Source organism: Thalassophryne amazonica, chromosome 19 (genome assembly GCF_902500255.1).
Source record: "Thalassophryne amazonica chromosome 19, fThaAma1.1, whole genome shotgun sequence".
NCBI lineage: Eukaryota > Metazoa > Chordata > Actinopteri > Batrachoidiformes > Batrachoididae > Thalassophryne > Thalassophryne amazonica.
In genome coordinates this window covers 38,724,432-38,740,844 of record NC_047121.1, presented here as the reverse complement: position 1 = coordinate 38,740,844, position 16,413 = coordinate 38,724,432, and the positions used below count along the sequence as shown (strand labels likewise).

At 39.7% G+C, this 16,413-nt stretch overlaps 1 protein-coding gene across 1 annotated transcript in view; it reads left to right on the top strand.

The window, feature by feature from the left end:
- The window catches only part of grin3ba (glutamate receptor, ionotropic, N-methyl-D-aspartate 3Ba), a 270,268-nt gene that overhangs the window by 247,923 nt on the left and 5,932 nt on the right, over positions 1-16,413 (top strand). Inside the window, exon 9 of the mRNA XM_034195295.1 lies at positions 15,144-15,295. Coding sequence (XP_034051186.1) covers positions 15,144-15,295 — 152 coding nt within the window. The remainder of the gene's footprint in view (positions 1-15,143; positions 15,296-16,413) is intronic.

Here is a 16,413-nt window from a genome sequence, read left to right as displayed (position 1 = left end):
TCATTATTACTGTCTATTATGGTGGGAATTGTTTTTATCATCATTATTATTATTATTATTATAGATACTCATCACTAATATATGATATCAATTACATAGTAATAAAAAAGGAATATTGATCACACTCGGTAGTCGTAATAACGTATGGGTATTTGGGGGTGGGATTAAATAAGTTCGTCTTCATCCCACCCCTTTTCGGGTTAAGTGCGCGGGTATGTATGCGTGTATGTTTGTATCTCCTGTTCTTTTCAACCCAATGTGGGTAAATGTAGATGTCAAAGAAATGCTTATTTTGTAAAACTCAAAATAAATGATCAATCAGTCAATATGTACGTATATGTACGTGTATATGTGTGTGTATATATGTATATGCATATATGTAGTATGTATGTGTATATATGTATACATGTGTGTGTGTGTGTGTGTATGTATGTATATGTGTGCGTGTATATATATGTGTATATGTGTAGGGGTATGTATATGTATGTGTAGGTATAAATGTATGTATGTGTATATATATGTAGTGTATATTTATTTATGTGTTAGTGGGTATGTATATAGGTATATATGTGAGTGTGTATATCTGTGTGTATAAGTGTATATATGTATATAATGTGTGTGTATGTATGTACGTATACAGGTATATATGCACGGCCCAAGCAGAAGGTCACCCCCTAGAGCCTGGTCTGCTTGAGGTTTCTTCCTAAGAGGGAGTTTTTCCTCACCACAGTTGCCTAGTGCTTGCTCTGGGGGTCGGCAGGGTTAATATGGAGTGACTTGGGCCAAGTTTGCTGTGATTTGTTTGCTCTGTTTACAAGTTTGCTCTGTTTACGGTGTAATTATCATAATTGCAGTGTGCTATCCGTCACTGTGGTGGAATGTTTGCTTGCCTCTACTGGTGGTTGGCTCTCACTGCGGTATTGTATCACTTCCTGTTCCGGAGCACAGCGGTGTTTTTCTGTATCTGTTAGCTGTTTAATCTGCGCAGTTAGATTGATCTAGTTATCTAGATTACGATTTGTTTCCCAGTGTAATCTTTACGTGCCTTAACTAAAGCACTCCTTCTGCTGAATCACCTCTAAATTATTTACACATTATTCACTTTGCGTGTTTTTAGGAATCCGCTAGCTTAGCGCAGCTACTAGCTCTTAGCCGATTTAACATGGCGGCTTCTCCTGTCTCTCCCGCACTTTTCTGCTCTGGGTGTGAAATGTTTAGTTATTCCTCGGCCTCCTTTAGCAGTAACGGTACTTGTAATAAGTGTAGCTTGTTCGTAGCTTTGGAGGCCAGGCTGGGCGAATTGGAGACTCGGCTCCGCACCGTGGAAAATTCTACAGCTAGCCAGGCCCCTGTAGTCGGTGCGGACCAAGGTAGCTTAGCCGCCGTTAGTTTCCCTCTGGCAGATCCCGAGCAGCCGGGAAAGCAGGCCGACTGGGTGACTGTGAGGAGGAAGCGTAGCCCTAAACAGAAGCCCCGTGTACACCGCCAACCCGTTCACATCTCTAACCGTTTTTCCCCACTCGACGACACACCCGCCGAGGATCAAACTCTGGTTATTGGCGACTCTGTTTTGCGAAATGTGAAGTTAGCGACACCAGCAACCATAGTCAATTGTCTTCCGGGGGCCAGAGCAGGCGACATTGAAGGAAATTTGAAACTGCTGGCTAAGGCTAAGCGTAAATTTGGTAATATTGTAATTCACGTCGGCAGTAATGACACCTGGTTACGCCAATCGGAGGTCACTAAAATTAACATTAAATCGGTCTGTAACTTTGCAAAAACAATGTCGGACTCTGTAGTTTTCTCAGGGCCCCTCCCCAATCGGACCGGGAGTGACATGTTTAGCCGCATGTTCTCCTTGAATTGCTGGCTGTCTGAGTGGTGTCCAAAAAATGAGGTGGGCTTCATAGATAATTGGCAAAGCTTCTGGGGAAAACCTGGTCTTGTTAGGAGAGACGGCATCCATCCCACTTTGGATGGAGCAGCTCTCATTTCTAGAAATCTGGCCAATTTTCTTAAATCCTCCAAACCGTGACTATCCAGGGTTGGGACCAGGAAGCAGAGTTGTAGTCTTACACACCTCTCTGCAGCTTCTCTCCCCCTGCCATCCCCTCATTACCCCATCCCCGTAGAGACGGTGCCTGCTCCCAGACCACCAATAACCAGCAAAAATCTATTTAAGCATAAAAATTTAAAAAGAAAAAATAATATAGCACCTTCAACTGCACCACAGACTAAAACAGTTAAATGTGGTCTATTAAACATTAGGTCTCTCTCTTCTAAGTCCCTGTTAGTAAATGATATAATAATTGATCAACATATTGATTTATTCTGCCTTACAGAAACCTTGTTACAGCAGGATGAATATGTTAGTTTAAATGAGTCAACACCCCCAAGTCACACTAACTGTCAGAATGCTCATAGCACGGGCCGGGGCGGAGGATTAGCAGCAATCTTCCATTCCAGCTTATTAATTAATCAAAAACCCAGACAGAGCTTTAATTCATTTGAAAGCTTGACTCTTAGTCTTGTCCATCCAAATTGGAAGTCCCAAAAACCAGTTTTATTTGTTATTATCTATCGTCCACCTGGTCGTTACTGTGAGTTTCTCTGTGAATTTTCAGACCTTTTGTCTGACTTAGTGCTTAGCTCAGATAAGATAATTATAGTGGGCGATTTTAACATCCACACAGATGCTGAGAATGACAGCCTCAACACTGCATTTAATCGATTATTAGACTCTATTGGCTTTGCTCAAAAAGTAAATGAGTCCACCCACCACTTTAATCATATCTTAGATCTTGTTCTGACTTATGGTATGGAAATAGAAGACTTAACAGTATTCCCTGAAAACTCCCTTCTGTCTGATCATTTCTTAATAACATTTACATTTACTCTGATGGACTACCCAGCAGTGGGGAATAAGTTTCATTACACTAGAAGTCTTTCAGAAAGCGCTGTAACTAGGTTTAAGGATATGATTCCTTCTTTATGTTCTCTAATGTCATATACCAACACAGTGCAGAGTAGCTACCTAAACTCTGTAAGTGAGATAGAGTATCTCGTCATTAGTTTTACATCCTCATTGAAGACAACTTTGGATGCTGTAGCTCCTCTAAAAAAGAGAGCTTTAAATCAGAAGTGCCTGACTCCGTGGTATAACTCACAAACTCGTAGCTTAAAGCAGATAACCCGTAAGTTGGAGAGGAAATGGCGTCTCACTAATTTAGAAGATCTTCACTTAGCCTGGAAAAAGAGTCTGTTGCTCTATAAAAAAAGCCCTCTGTAAAGCTAGGACATCTTTCTACTCATCACTAATTGAAGAAAATAAGAACAACCCCAGGTTTCTTTTCAGCACTGTAGCCAAGCTGACAAAGAGTCAGAGCTCTATTGAGCTGAGTATTCCATTAACTTTAACTAGTAATGACTTCATGACTTTCTTTGCTAACAAAATTTTAACTATTAGAGAAAAAATTACTCATAACCATCCCAAAGACGTATCGTTATTTTTGGCTGCTTTCAGTGATGCCGGTATTTGGTTAGACTCTTTCTCTCCGATTGTTCTGTCTGAGTTATTTTCATTAGTTACTTCATCCAAACCATCAACATGTTTATTAGACCCCATTCCTACCAGGCTGCTCAAGGAAGCCCTACAATTATTTAATGCTTCGATCTTAAATATGATCAATCTATCTTTGTTAGTTGGCTATGTACCACAGGCTTTTAAGGTGGCAGTAATTAAACCATTACTTAAAAAGCCATCACTTGACCCAGCTATCTTAGCTAATTATAGGCCAATCTCCAACCTTCCTTTTCTCTCAAAAATTCTTGAAAGGGTAGTTGTAAAACAGCTAACTGATCATCTGCAGAGGAATGGTCTATTTGAAGAGTTTCAGTCAGGTTTTAGAATTCATCATAGTACAGAAACAGCATTAGTGAAGGTTACAAATGATCTTCTTATGGCCTCGGACAGTGGACTCATCTCTGTGCTTGTTCTGTTAGACCTCAGTGCTGCTTTTGATACTGTTGACCATAAAATTTTATTACAGAGATTAGAGCATGCCATAGGTATTAAAGGCACTGCGCTGCGGTGGTTTGAATCATATTTGTCTAATAGATTACAATTTGTTCATGGAAATGGGGAATCTTCTTCACAGACTAAAGTTAATTATGGAGTTCCACAAGGTTCTGTGCTAGGACCAATTTTATTCACTTTATACATGCTTCCCTTAGGCAGTATTATTAGACGGTATTGCTTAAATTTTCATTGTTACGCAGATGATACCCAGCTTTATCTATCCATGAAGCCAGAGGACACACACCAATTAGCTAAACTGCAGGATTGTCTTACAGACATAAAGACATGGATGACCTCTAATTTCCTGCTTTTAAACTCAGATAAAACTGAAGTTATTGTACTTGACCCCACAAATCTTAGAAACATGGTGTCTAACCAGATCCTTACTCTGGATGGCATTACCCTGACCTCTAGTAATACTGTGAGAAATCTTGGAGTCATTTTTGATCAGGATATGTCATTCAAAGCGCATATTAAACAAATATGTAGGACTGCTTTTAAATGCTTATTGCGTAAATGCTTTTTTGCATTTACGCAATATCTCTAAAATCAGAAAGGTCTTGTCTCAGAGTGATGCTGAAAAACTAATTCATGCATTTATTTCCTCTAGGCTGGACTATTGTAATTCATTATTATCAGGTTGTCCTAAAAGTTCCCTAAAAAGCCTTCAGTTAATTCAAAATGCTGCAGCTAGAGTACTGACGGGGACTAGAAGGAGAGAGCATATCTCACCCATATTGGCCTCTCTTCATTGGCTTCCTGTTAATTCTAGAATAGAATTTAAAATTCTTCTTCTTACTTATAAGGTTTTGAATAATCAGGTCCCATCTTATCTTAGGGACCTCGTAGTACCATATCACCCCAATAGAGCGCTTCGCTCTCAGACTGCAGGCTTACTTGTAGTTCCTAGGGTTTGTAAGAGTAGAATGGGAGGCAGAGCCTTCAGCTTTCAGGCTCCTCTCCTGTGGAACCAGCTCCCAATTCAGATCAGGGAGACAGACACCCTCTCTACTTTTAAGATTAGGCTTAAAACTTTCCTTTTTGCTAAAGCTTATAGTTAGGGCTGGATCAGGTGACCCTGAACCATCCCTTAGTTATGCTGCTATAGACGTAGACTGCTGGGGGGTTCCCATGATGCACTGTTTCTTTCTCTTTTTGCTCTGTATGCACCACTCTGCATTAAATCATTAGTGATTGATCTCTGCTCCCCTCCACAGCATGTCTTTTTCCTGGTTCTCTCCCTCAGCCCCAACCAGTCCCAGCAGAAGACTGCCCCTCCCTGAGCCTGGTTCTGCTGGAGGTTTCTTCCTGTTAAAAGGGAGTTTTTCCTTCCCACTGTAGCCAAGTGCTTGCTCACAGGGTGGTCGTTTTGACCGTTGGGGTTTTACATAATTATTGTATGGCCTTGCCTTACAATATAAAGCGCCTTGGGGCAACTGTTTGTTGTGATTTGGCGCTATATAAAAAAATTGATTGATTGATTGATTTGGCGCTTTATACATAACATACTTATACATAACATACTTATACATGAATTGAAATGTAATTGAATATTGAAGTGTATGTCTGTGTTGTTATGTAGTGTGTTGTGAATTTGTGTATATGTTGTTATGACTGTTATAATTGTTGGACTCATTCTAGCAGGGGTGGGCGTTGATAAGCTTTGCTTCTGCCCACACCCTTTCAGACTCACAGGCTTGTTTATATAACATTCATATTATTGGTATGTTTCTGTTCTTTCGGATTTGTGTGTGTGCCGAATAAATCCATTCATTCATTCATTCAACCTTTAATTATTAAATGTGGATAACCAATTTTATGCGATCCTGACCCCTTTAAAATCTGCTAACCCATGTTGGGTTTTTACCGCTACAGCAGCTAAAGCACTGATATCACAGCTTTCATAATTTCATGGGACAGTTGAAGAATACAGTAAACGCTTGCATGTGAAGGGGTTCGGGTGCGACAGATCAAATGTTGTGCTAGCAGCAGCAAAAGGTGAGCAGGAGGCGCTCACAGCGAGCTGTGAAACTGACAGAGCGGAGAGCAAGTAGAGTGTTTTGACAGCTAAAATAAACTGCCAGTTTGTAAGGATGCATTAGACACACATTACAGGGAGCAGAGGGTGTCGTGTGTTCAACCCCATCTGCCTGATCTAGGTCTCAGAATTACTCCATTCACAGCTGTTTGGCATTAACTCAAAATGTCAGTTGCTACTTAATTATGGGATTTTTTTTCAAACATTTTGATTGCAAATTATTTATATTAGCTGATTATATAACACAATGTTTTGGGTAATTAAGGAATAAAATTCAACCTAACCCAAATGGAGCAAAGCAGAAATAGAGAACACAGACAAAAAAATGTTCCAAATATGTTAAATATACTAAATACTGAAAAAGCTATACAATCCTTAATACAATCATGCCATTTCACTAATTTCGGTTATATAATATTATATTAGGTGCTACAGACAATCATTGACTGGATTGGGTCATTCAAATGAAAGGATCCCTTGAATGGAATATTGATTTAAATCTGGCACATCTTAAACATCAGCACAATGCAAGCAATTCCCTCCTCTGGACTTCCGCCCCACATTATCACACCATCCCCAGAGGTAGAGCACCTTCATGCTCTAAATTATTTGGGAAATCCCTGGAATCCCTTAAATGGATATTGATGTCATCTGACATTACACAAGATGTTACACAATGAGAAGTGGTGGCACATTAGGAATGAAATTACGTCACAAAATAATAGCATAGTGTTGTCATGTCTTGTTGTGACAGCCTCCAAGGGGTATAGATCTCACACGTCACATATCCATGACTCCCTTGAGCTGATTCTACACTTTCTTTTCAAAATGGGAATGTGTGGACTTTACTTCATCTTCATGTACAATAGTGACTTGTTTTAACAAATGAAGTGATAGAAATTCTGCTTAGTTTGCACCCAGAGCTCTAGTAAATGTCACACTAGGTACAAACCTTCCTAAACCAGGTTTATGCTTGTTTTACATTGAGGTTCATGTTGGTTTTACATTGAGGTTCGTGTTGGTTTTACATTGAGGTTCGTGTTGGTTTTACGTTGAGGTTCATGTTGATTTTACATTGAGGTTCGTGTTGGTTTTACATTGAGGTTCGTGTTGGTTTTACACTGAGGTTCATGTTGGTTTTACACTGAGGTTCATGTTGGTTTTACATTGAGGTTTGTATTGGTTTTACATTAAGGTTCATGCTGGTTGACATCCCCTGAGCTGATTCTACACTTTCTTTTCAAAATGGAATGTGTGGACTTTGCTTCATCTTCATGTACAACAGTGACTTGATTTAACAAATGAGGTGATAGAAATTCTGCTTAGTTTGCACCCAGAGCTCTAGTAAATGTCACACTATGTACAAACCTTCCTAAACCAGGTTTATGCTTGTTTTACATTGAGGTTCATGTTGGTTTTACACAGTTTATGTTGGTTTTACATTGAGGTTCATGCTGGTTTTACTCCATGGTTGCGCTACACAGGAGTTTACTTTGGAGCTCTATGACTTGTACAGGATATTTAGCCCGAACCCTACCTCCTTCATGCGCGCACCAGCACGAGACATTCAAGACCTCTAGCTACATGGGAAAAAACATGCACCTAACATTTTTTTTACCAACTACTTGACATTATCCAAGTCATTTGCTTGATACCTCAATTCAGATTTATAGTATCTATTGGAACATGAGTACATAGTTACCATTGAAGTTATAGCATTGACCTTGAGGTACAGTTACAAGCCCTGACAACAGTCAGCAGCAGTCATTTCAGAGGCACACAATGTGATTAATAGCAGTACTTTTAGGATTTTATGAGTGTCTTATCCCCTCCCACTCATCGCCACACAAACACTAACCTTTGCTTTTCTGCTAAACTGAGCCTTTCTTCTGCAGCACAAGGAAGTACAAAGTAAAAGAATTGCTCCTTGAACCTTGATGTATGTTTTGTATCTGGCTGTTTGTGAGATGACGAGGGTACGTGGGAACCAGTTGTTCCACCAAAAAACAGGAACAAATCATTCTCATGTGCACCTCTGCTTGAAACATTTGAATCCATTTTATTTGCTTATTTATTTGTATACAAGGTATGTCATTATCCTGGTTCCTTAGTTGTCCAAAATCAAGCAATAGGACTTTGTTTTTGTCAGTTTATAATCTTTGAACCAGTTCAATGCATGAAAGAACCTCAGAACAATTGTTGTATTGTGAGTGACATAACAACAAAAGCAGAAACTTTTTTTAATCTTTTGTTTGCCTCTTTTGATTATTTTTACACATTTTCATCTTTATCTATATGGGGATAAAAGTGTGATACATACATATCCACGTCCACAACATTTATAGCTTAATCTCATTTGCAGCCACCGTCCCTGTAGTTGGGCTTTTCTACATCAAATTCATCATCTACATAATAATTCATCAACAACCTCATCGCCAACAAAATCAAACCCAATTAAACTACACACCTGGTTCTGGCCAGCAGAAATCTGCATTCTCAAAGGTGTCAAATTAATCAAGCCATTAAGATGTTCCAAACAAGGTTTGACACAAGCCTCAGCAGAGATCAGAGAATAAAAGCTCTGGCATACTTAATTTTACTTCTCTATTGAGAATCACATATATTTTGATTCTCTTTTAAAATATTAACATTTTTATTGGTTTAGAAAAATGGACGCTTAATGGCCTATCTTGTTGATGGTGTCATGTCTTAACTAAAAGTTGTAATCAGGAAGTTACCAATCTCATGTCATGGCAAACACCTGCATGTCCTCCCTCAGCACATCCACAAACCTCCTCTTTGGCCTCCCTCTTCTCCTCCTGCCTGATGGCTCCATCCTCAGCATCCTTCTCCCTATATACCCTGCGTCCCCTCTCTGTACGTGACCAAACATCTCAGTCTCGCCTCTGAGACTTTGTTTCCAAGCCGTTCTACCTGAGCTGTCCCTCTGATATGTTCATTCCTAATCCTGTCCATCCTCGTAACTCCCAAAGAGAATCACAGCATCTCTGTGCCTCCTGTGTTCTTGTTAGCATTACAATCACAAAGCCGTACAACATGGCTGGTCTCACTGCCGTCTTAAATTTGCCTTTCATTCTTGCAGATATCTTTCTGTCACAGATCGCTCCTGCCACCTTTCTCCACCTACCCTACACTCCCTTCTTCACCTCTCTACCACAGTCTCTATTTGGACAGTTAAATTCATCTGCCTTCACCATGGAGCATAATAAATCAGCTGGAACTAACAAGTCTCACAACACTGTTTCTCAGGAGCTAAATAACAGAATCACACCCAGGATACTGATGTGGTTGCTCACAGCTAGTTCTTTGTTTCACTAACAGTCCCAGAATTTAAATGAGACAGAGACATGCTCCATTATGAGTAACAAAATTAAGATGGAGGGAGGAAGAAATTCAGGGCAATGGTAGTATCTTGTGCATATGAAAGAGAGAACAGATGCATCTTTAATCTGGAAAAACAATATACCCATGGGACATATGCACTGATGACATTCACCACCACCCCTTTGATTTTCAACTTTACAGTGGTCACCCTCTTAGAGACTCACTTTATCTCTAGTACACTCTTAATATACTTTTCCTTTAGAATGACCGAAGACCATTTCTCCTACTGTCCACACTAAGACAACAGTTTGAACACACCTCTAATGTTCTTAGGTTTACTTCCATTTGGTCTTTTGGACACACAGTATGTTGATATTATATCAGTCAACACTCTCTCTTTACCAGTTTTACAGCCAACATTCAAAGTCCCAACTCTCACTTCCACTCTTGTAACATTGCTCCTCTCCCTCGTTTACTTGGGCTCGGGACATGCACTCAGAATGCACTAGCTGTACACCCCAGCTAGCTGAGTTGTCGCAGTGACCATATAATAATTTTACCCATTGTATAGAGTGAAATCAATAATTCTGAAAATCACCAGATTCAGAATTACTTTTGTTTGTTTCTGTAGTGCATTTGTTTCCATAAAGCATGATAATTATTTGGAACCAATGCAATTATTAATTTTAGATTCAACTTGCCGCTAACATACTGAGCCCTCTCTTGATAAGCTATGCATAACACAAATCAATTTGGGGGGCATATCCTGATCATTTTTGTGATTCAGAACATGCACAATCTGAGCACAAAGTAGAATGCAAGTTGCAAGTGATTGCACCTATGTATAGTCTTCATTATTCATGGGTATGCTTTGGTCGTAACATGAAATAAAGCAGTGTGCTCCATCATCCCCTTTAAGAAATTAATGTGCAAGGAACCCTGTGCACTGCTATTTAGAAAAAAGATGCAAGTGAGAGATATGTTAATGATTTAAAAGGTCTGTGCCAACTTGTCAAATCACACAAGTGGAAAGATGCCACCAGAGCTCCCTGAGGCGAAGCAGTAAGGTGGAGGATTATATTTTCCAATGAGTGCTTGCATTTATTATCTCCCAGTATGAAATAATGGGGGAGGAGATATAGTGTTCAGCATGATCCCAGTCACTTTGTATTACTGATTTGTGTGGTCTGGGGAGAACTGTCATCTCATGATGACTCTTGTTTCTATTGGCTATTTTTAATTTAGTTGCTATTATGTATACAGGCAGGATGTCCATGTGTTGTGTTTCCCTCATTAAGACATTAAATATCATAAATGCACACTGCCTGACTTTAGAGCAGGTCTTTGCTGGTCTATGGTGCAACTCCTTTCTGATTCCACATTAAACATGCAATCACTGTGTCAGACCACACCCATTATTTAAACCAACAGACTCATGGTTGCACAAATGAGCAAAAAATGGACTCACTGTGTGCACCACACGACTGCATCAAGTGGAAACTACCAATGACACATTTGTGCTGTGTGTTGCTTTGCCCCAGGTGGAAAATAGGACCCGTTGTTTTTGAGAAAATTGATAAAGGGTCTTACATAATGCCCCAAGAAGTTATGAGATGACCAATATCAGCAATTCCCACTTGTTTACTGCAAAAAGTTTATCCTCTTCCGTGGTTTTCTTGGTTGACCCATTCAGTACTGATGCTCACTACTGGTTTCTTTTTCAAAACATTCCAAATTGTTCAATTGACAATGCCCAGTGTTTGTCCAAGCGCCTTGGGGCAACTGTTTGTGGTGATTTGGCGCTATATAAATAAAATTGATTTGATTTGATTTGTTCAATGTCTCTGATGGATTTTCCTTTTCTCAGATTCAAAATAGCTTACAGCAGTCTTCATAGGTAAAACCTCAGTAAAAGACAGTATTACATTATGGTAGAATCTGAGAAACATTTGTTTGGCTCTGACTGACCCAGATATGCCCTTAAAGAGCTTATTTTGGCAAAGTTCAAGGTCACTGGGGTCAAAGGTCAAAATTGTTGGTTCGTCTCTGTTTGGAATCCTCCCACATACTTTGCAAAGTTCCACCAAAGTTGACGTGTACAATGGTCAACCCCAGAATCATCCTGAAAGGGGTAATTTTGGGAAAAGTCAAGGCTACTAGGGTCCACCAAACCTGTAGGTGGGTTCTGGAGTTACCCAGACAACATCAAATTTACCAGAGGTCAACCTCATTGGCATCAAAGGTCAAATATAAAGATTTTTACTCAGATATCCACGAAACACATATACATATGGTGTTACAGGGGGGCGATGGCTCAGACCCTAACGCAAAGATCACACAAGCAAATTCAAAAACAGAGTCTTTAATCATTCACATGGGAAGAGATCAGAGATTAATACATAGGATGTCAGTCCGAAACTTCTGGGAACAGTGCCCATGAGGGGACTGGCAGGAGAATGGTCCAAAAAACAAAAAACAAACAAACCACAGTTAGAGGTCAAAACATGGCGATTAACCAAAGAAACAGGCAAGAGTGCCCAATAACGTCAAGCAAGGCCAAAAACTCACAAGAGGCAAATAAAGGTCAGCAACAAGAAGACAATCACAAGGAAACAGTGGAAGCAATGGCAAGAAGAAAGCAACAAAGCACAAACATTCAAACAAGAGACTGAGAGACGAACAGGGTTTAAATACACTGGGAGTGACTACAAACAGGAGGCAGGTGGGGAAATTAGCTGAATGAGACACAGCTGGGGAAGAGACACAGGAAGAAAGCCACAAGCCACATATTAGAAACTAGAAGCACTCAGAGAGTGCAAACCTTGACGCCATAACATCTACACGCCATGGAATCATTGAACCTAAAAAAGTCCAACAATGATGTTTGCTCAGTAGTAAAAAAAAAGTTTCATCTGCTGTGACTGGATAGCATGTATCCTTAGCGCTTGGCATCACAGTTTATTGCAACTTGCACCTTTCCCAGAAGCTACTGTCATCTGAGCACTGATATTGATATTGCATGTGCTTATAGACAAAAACAAATAAAAGACAACATTCAATTTATTATTCAACTAAACTGCAAATATATGAATTTTTTAACATTTATGAAACACTTCTCTAAACAAGGCCATAGGGTCACTGACCCTAAAGAGATTCCCTCCTTGGCACAGTGATCTATTCAACAATTCAGTGTTACAACCAAAACTATGATACATACACTTTTCTTTCCTTTATATTTGACATCCTTGACCATGAAAACATACCACTAGAACTTGGAATCACTTTTATATCTTTATTAGTTCAAAGGTTATTGTATAAAAACGATTTTTCGGTAATGGCGGTTTTCTTCTGGATCTAGCTCCATAACATTTGAAGGTACATCAAATCTGATGACACCTTACTGAATCAGTACAGATTCAGCTACAATTTGGTGTTAGTTAGTGCATCTCTAGCTTCATTTGTCACCTCACACTGACACATTTTCTATGTTCCCTATATTTTTGCATATTCTGGATCACCAGATCCGGAATCCAGATCCGATCATCACCAAACTTTGTTGTTTGACAGAACATTTGACTATGTTACACCCTAATTTTTTTCAAGCCTTTCTGCCTTGTTTTTGTGGAGTTAGAAACTAGAATGTCAAAATTCCCTCTATCCTGCAATGGTGAAGAATCCTTTAAAAAATTCCTGGATCCAGATCATGATCCAGATCACCACTAAAATTTAATCACTTGTTCCTCTTTCATTTTCAACCACTCCACAAAATTTCATCAAAATCCGTTCAAAACTTTGTGTTATCCTGCTGACAAACAGACAAACAAACGCGACCGAAAACATAACCTCCTTGGCGGAGGTAACAAATCCAGGACGGACACTAGAGGGTAGCAGAGGACAATCATTGGGGCCGAGGTTTGTTGTCCTCCTCCTTCCAGATCCTTTTGCTGATTTCTACCAAACTTGGTATGTGAACGAAAGCGGACCATGAAATTGTGCTTTCATTAATTTTGGTAAAGGTCAAGATCAAGGAATTAAATTTTCAACTCTATTTAGACGAATTGTGAAATACACTTCGGTATATTCCAGAAGTGCCATGCAAGGTCAGAGGTGACGTATTTGAGTGAACGACAAGGTAATTGGGGTCAAATGTCAGATTGTCATCGCCTTTACCATCTTTATGCCCACAGGTACTGTTGCTTACTTGTTTTTCAAACAAGCAATCTAACTGGTGCATCTGGACCAAAGGAAACACCTGTTAGTACCATCATGTTCCAGTATTTCTGGGTAGTCTGACACAGGCAGTACTATAGCATGCTGTTTGACATATGTAGACATAATACCAGGGTAAATAAATGCTGACATTCTAAATTACCCACTCACAGCCATCTTTGATCACCAACCCAAATGTTTTCAGTGTACAGCAAAAAGAAATTAATTTGTTGTTCTGTTACTTGCAGAGGAGACTGTGCATTACTTGCATATAATTTATTTAAATTTTCATTGTCCAAATCTTCTTGAGCAAGCCAATTAAAGCAATCTGCTTGCAGAATGAAAACTCCAGGGGCTCCAATTGCATTTTCATTTTGACAGAAATAATGTGAATTATAGTAAATCACCGTCACCAGCTTACCACAGTGATGTGCGTGTAACACAAGCATGCTGTATTTATTCCTTATTATTCCAGGGACTAAGAAGGTTTCGGCACAAACAGTGATACTACATCAAAGCACTTCAGTAATACTACAATATAAAAAAGGAGTCCCATTTGTCGGCTTCATGGCCTGGAACTCTATAGGAGACAACTGTGAAACTTTTAACGGGTTACCTTCAATTTGTTACCTTTAACGGGTTACCTTTATTTTTGTGGGCTAAAAAGGGGCCCCAGTGGCTGGAGAATGCCAGGGGAATACCTATGCTTCACCTGCGTGTGGCAGGTACATAGTTACTTACGTGAGGCGAGTGTCTGAGTGGTTACCATCCAGTGTCTTGCTCAAAGATACTTCAATATTCAGACAACCCTGGGATTGAACCCATAACCCTTTGGTTGGTAAAAATCCTTAGTTGAGTTACATACAATTCCACTTATTTTCCTAGGCTCTGGAAAGCCTAGGCATGTAACCTGTTAACTGCACATAGAACGAAAAAAATAGATGGGTCCAGCCCTTCCAGATTGTTAACACAATAACTCAAAAACAAGAAATACTATCAATTTATAACTCTCCAAATTAAAGGGACATATAATGAGGATAAACTGGTTTGACTTTGGTTAACTGTGATGCATCAGATCAATCCAAAAACAAGCTTTGTTTTAAGTTTATCTATTTCATTTCCAAAGTTTCGGTTTACTTGTATAAATGGTATATCAACACATATTTGATATTTGGTCAATTTTCATTACTTTTTTGTTCTGTATGAAGCTGAACCCACTAGTTTAAGCAGATCAGTATGTCATTTCACTGCACAAAAGAAGCAAAAACAGTTTGTGTGCCATTCAGAAGTATCTGATACCAACTAAAACTTTGCAAAGCCATAAATCTCTTTTCTTCCCAGAGAGCATTTGCCCTTCAGCAAACTATAACCAGCTGTATTTCCTCCACAAAAACAAGTATCTGCAGCTTTATTTGCGATTGTCAGTGTCATTAATATATTTATGTGCTCCCACACCCCCACCGCCTTTTCCAGGCTACGGTATAGGCTTGCCCCAGGGCTCTCCTTTAACCCGTAATGTGTCCGAGTTCGTCAGCCGCTACAAGTCGGACGGCGTCATGGACATGCTGCATGACAAATGGTATAAGGTGGTGCCTTGTGGAAAGAGAGTCTTTGCCGTCACTGAGGTGAGATGTTTGTGAGCAGGTGTCTCTGTGTAGCTACAATTGTCCTCCTCAAAATGAGTCTCCCATTGGGACTGTGACAGTACTACCTGTCAGAACACAGACACACACCTATTTACAGAGTTATAGTCGCATATTCCCCAGGTGTCGACACTTATTTGTGTTTTCAGCACACTAAAGCAGAGTTTACATCCCTCCCCCTCCAATTTTCATGTCACTTTTTTTGTTGAAGAATCTCTCAGCACAGTTCACCGTCTCTATCTTTATCTCTTGTTTGTGAACAGAGGTGTTATTCAGCTCCGCGTGGCCATCTCCTTTTAAATCCCACTTCAAAGTTGAGTCATATTATAAGCAACAAATGCAATTACACCTGATTCTCCAGCGAAATGAAGACCTCGGCTTCCCCCTGTGTCCGGAAGCTATTACTGTTCATCTTTTTTTGGAGCCAAGAGAGTGGACGGCTCTTAAACAATGTTGGCGTTGGTCAGACTGTGTGCCCTCAGGGTTGGGAGCAAAAGGAGGTTAGCGTTGACGCTTATGGACGTGCGGCATCAGCGTGGGACTAAGTGCTAACAGAGGTGTTGCTGTAATGAGACACATGGAGAACAGCGTAGAAACAAAATAAATACTTCCTCCAGGCCTCCAGAAAGTATTATAATGAACTGGCGTTATATCAGGGGGTGTGTAGAGCTGCCAAAAGGGAGCAGTGTATTCTGTTATTAAGCGTCTCTTTCTAACTTCGTGGTCTGGTTTTAACCGACGCCATCAAATAAAGTCACATTCTGTTTCAATCTGTTCCTTTTTTTTTTCTTTTTTTGAGTGGCGGAGGTGACATCCAATCATAGTAGCGCAGCACCGTGACGTCAGTGGCAGGTCTCTCTAAAAATGCTTCATTTGTGTTTATATAACATGTTTCTCATATATTATGTAAAATCTAGTGTGAAATAAGTACTTCTAAAACTGAAAACACTGTTTTTGGAACCTGATAACACCTCTGAAGTCATTTACAAGACATTTAGCGGACATTAGTGTGGTGACATCATAGGCTGGTAGCTAGCTGCTAACTCCATTTTGTTTGTGTGTAAATATAACCTCTTTGTCATATATGATGTAAAGGCTAG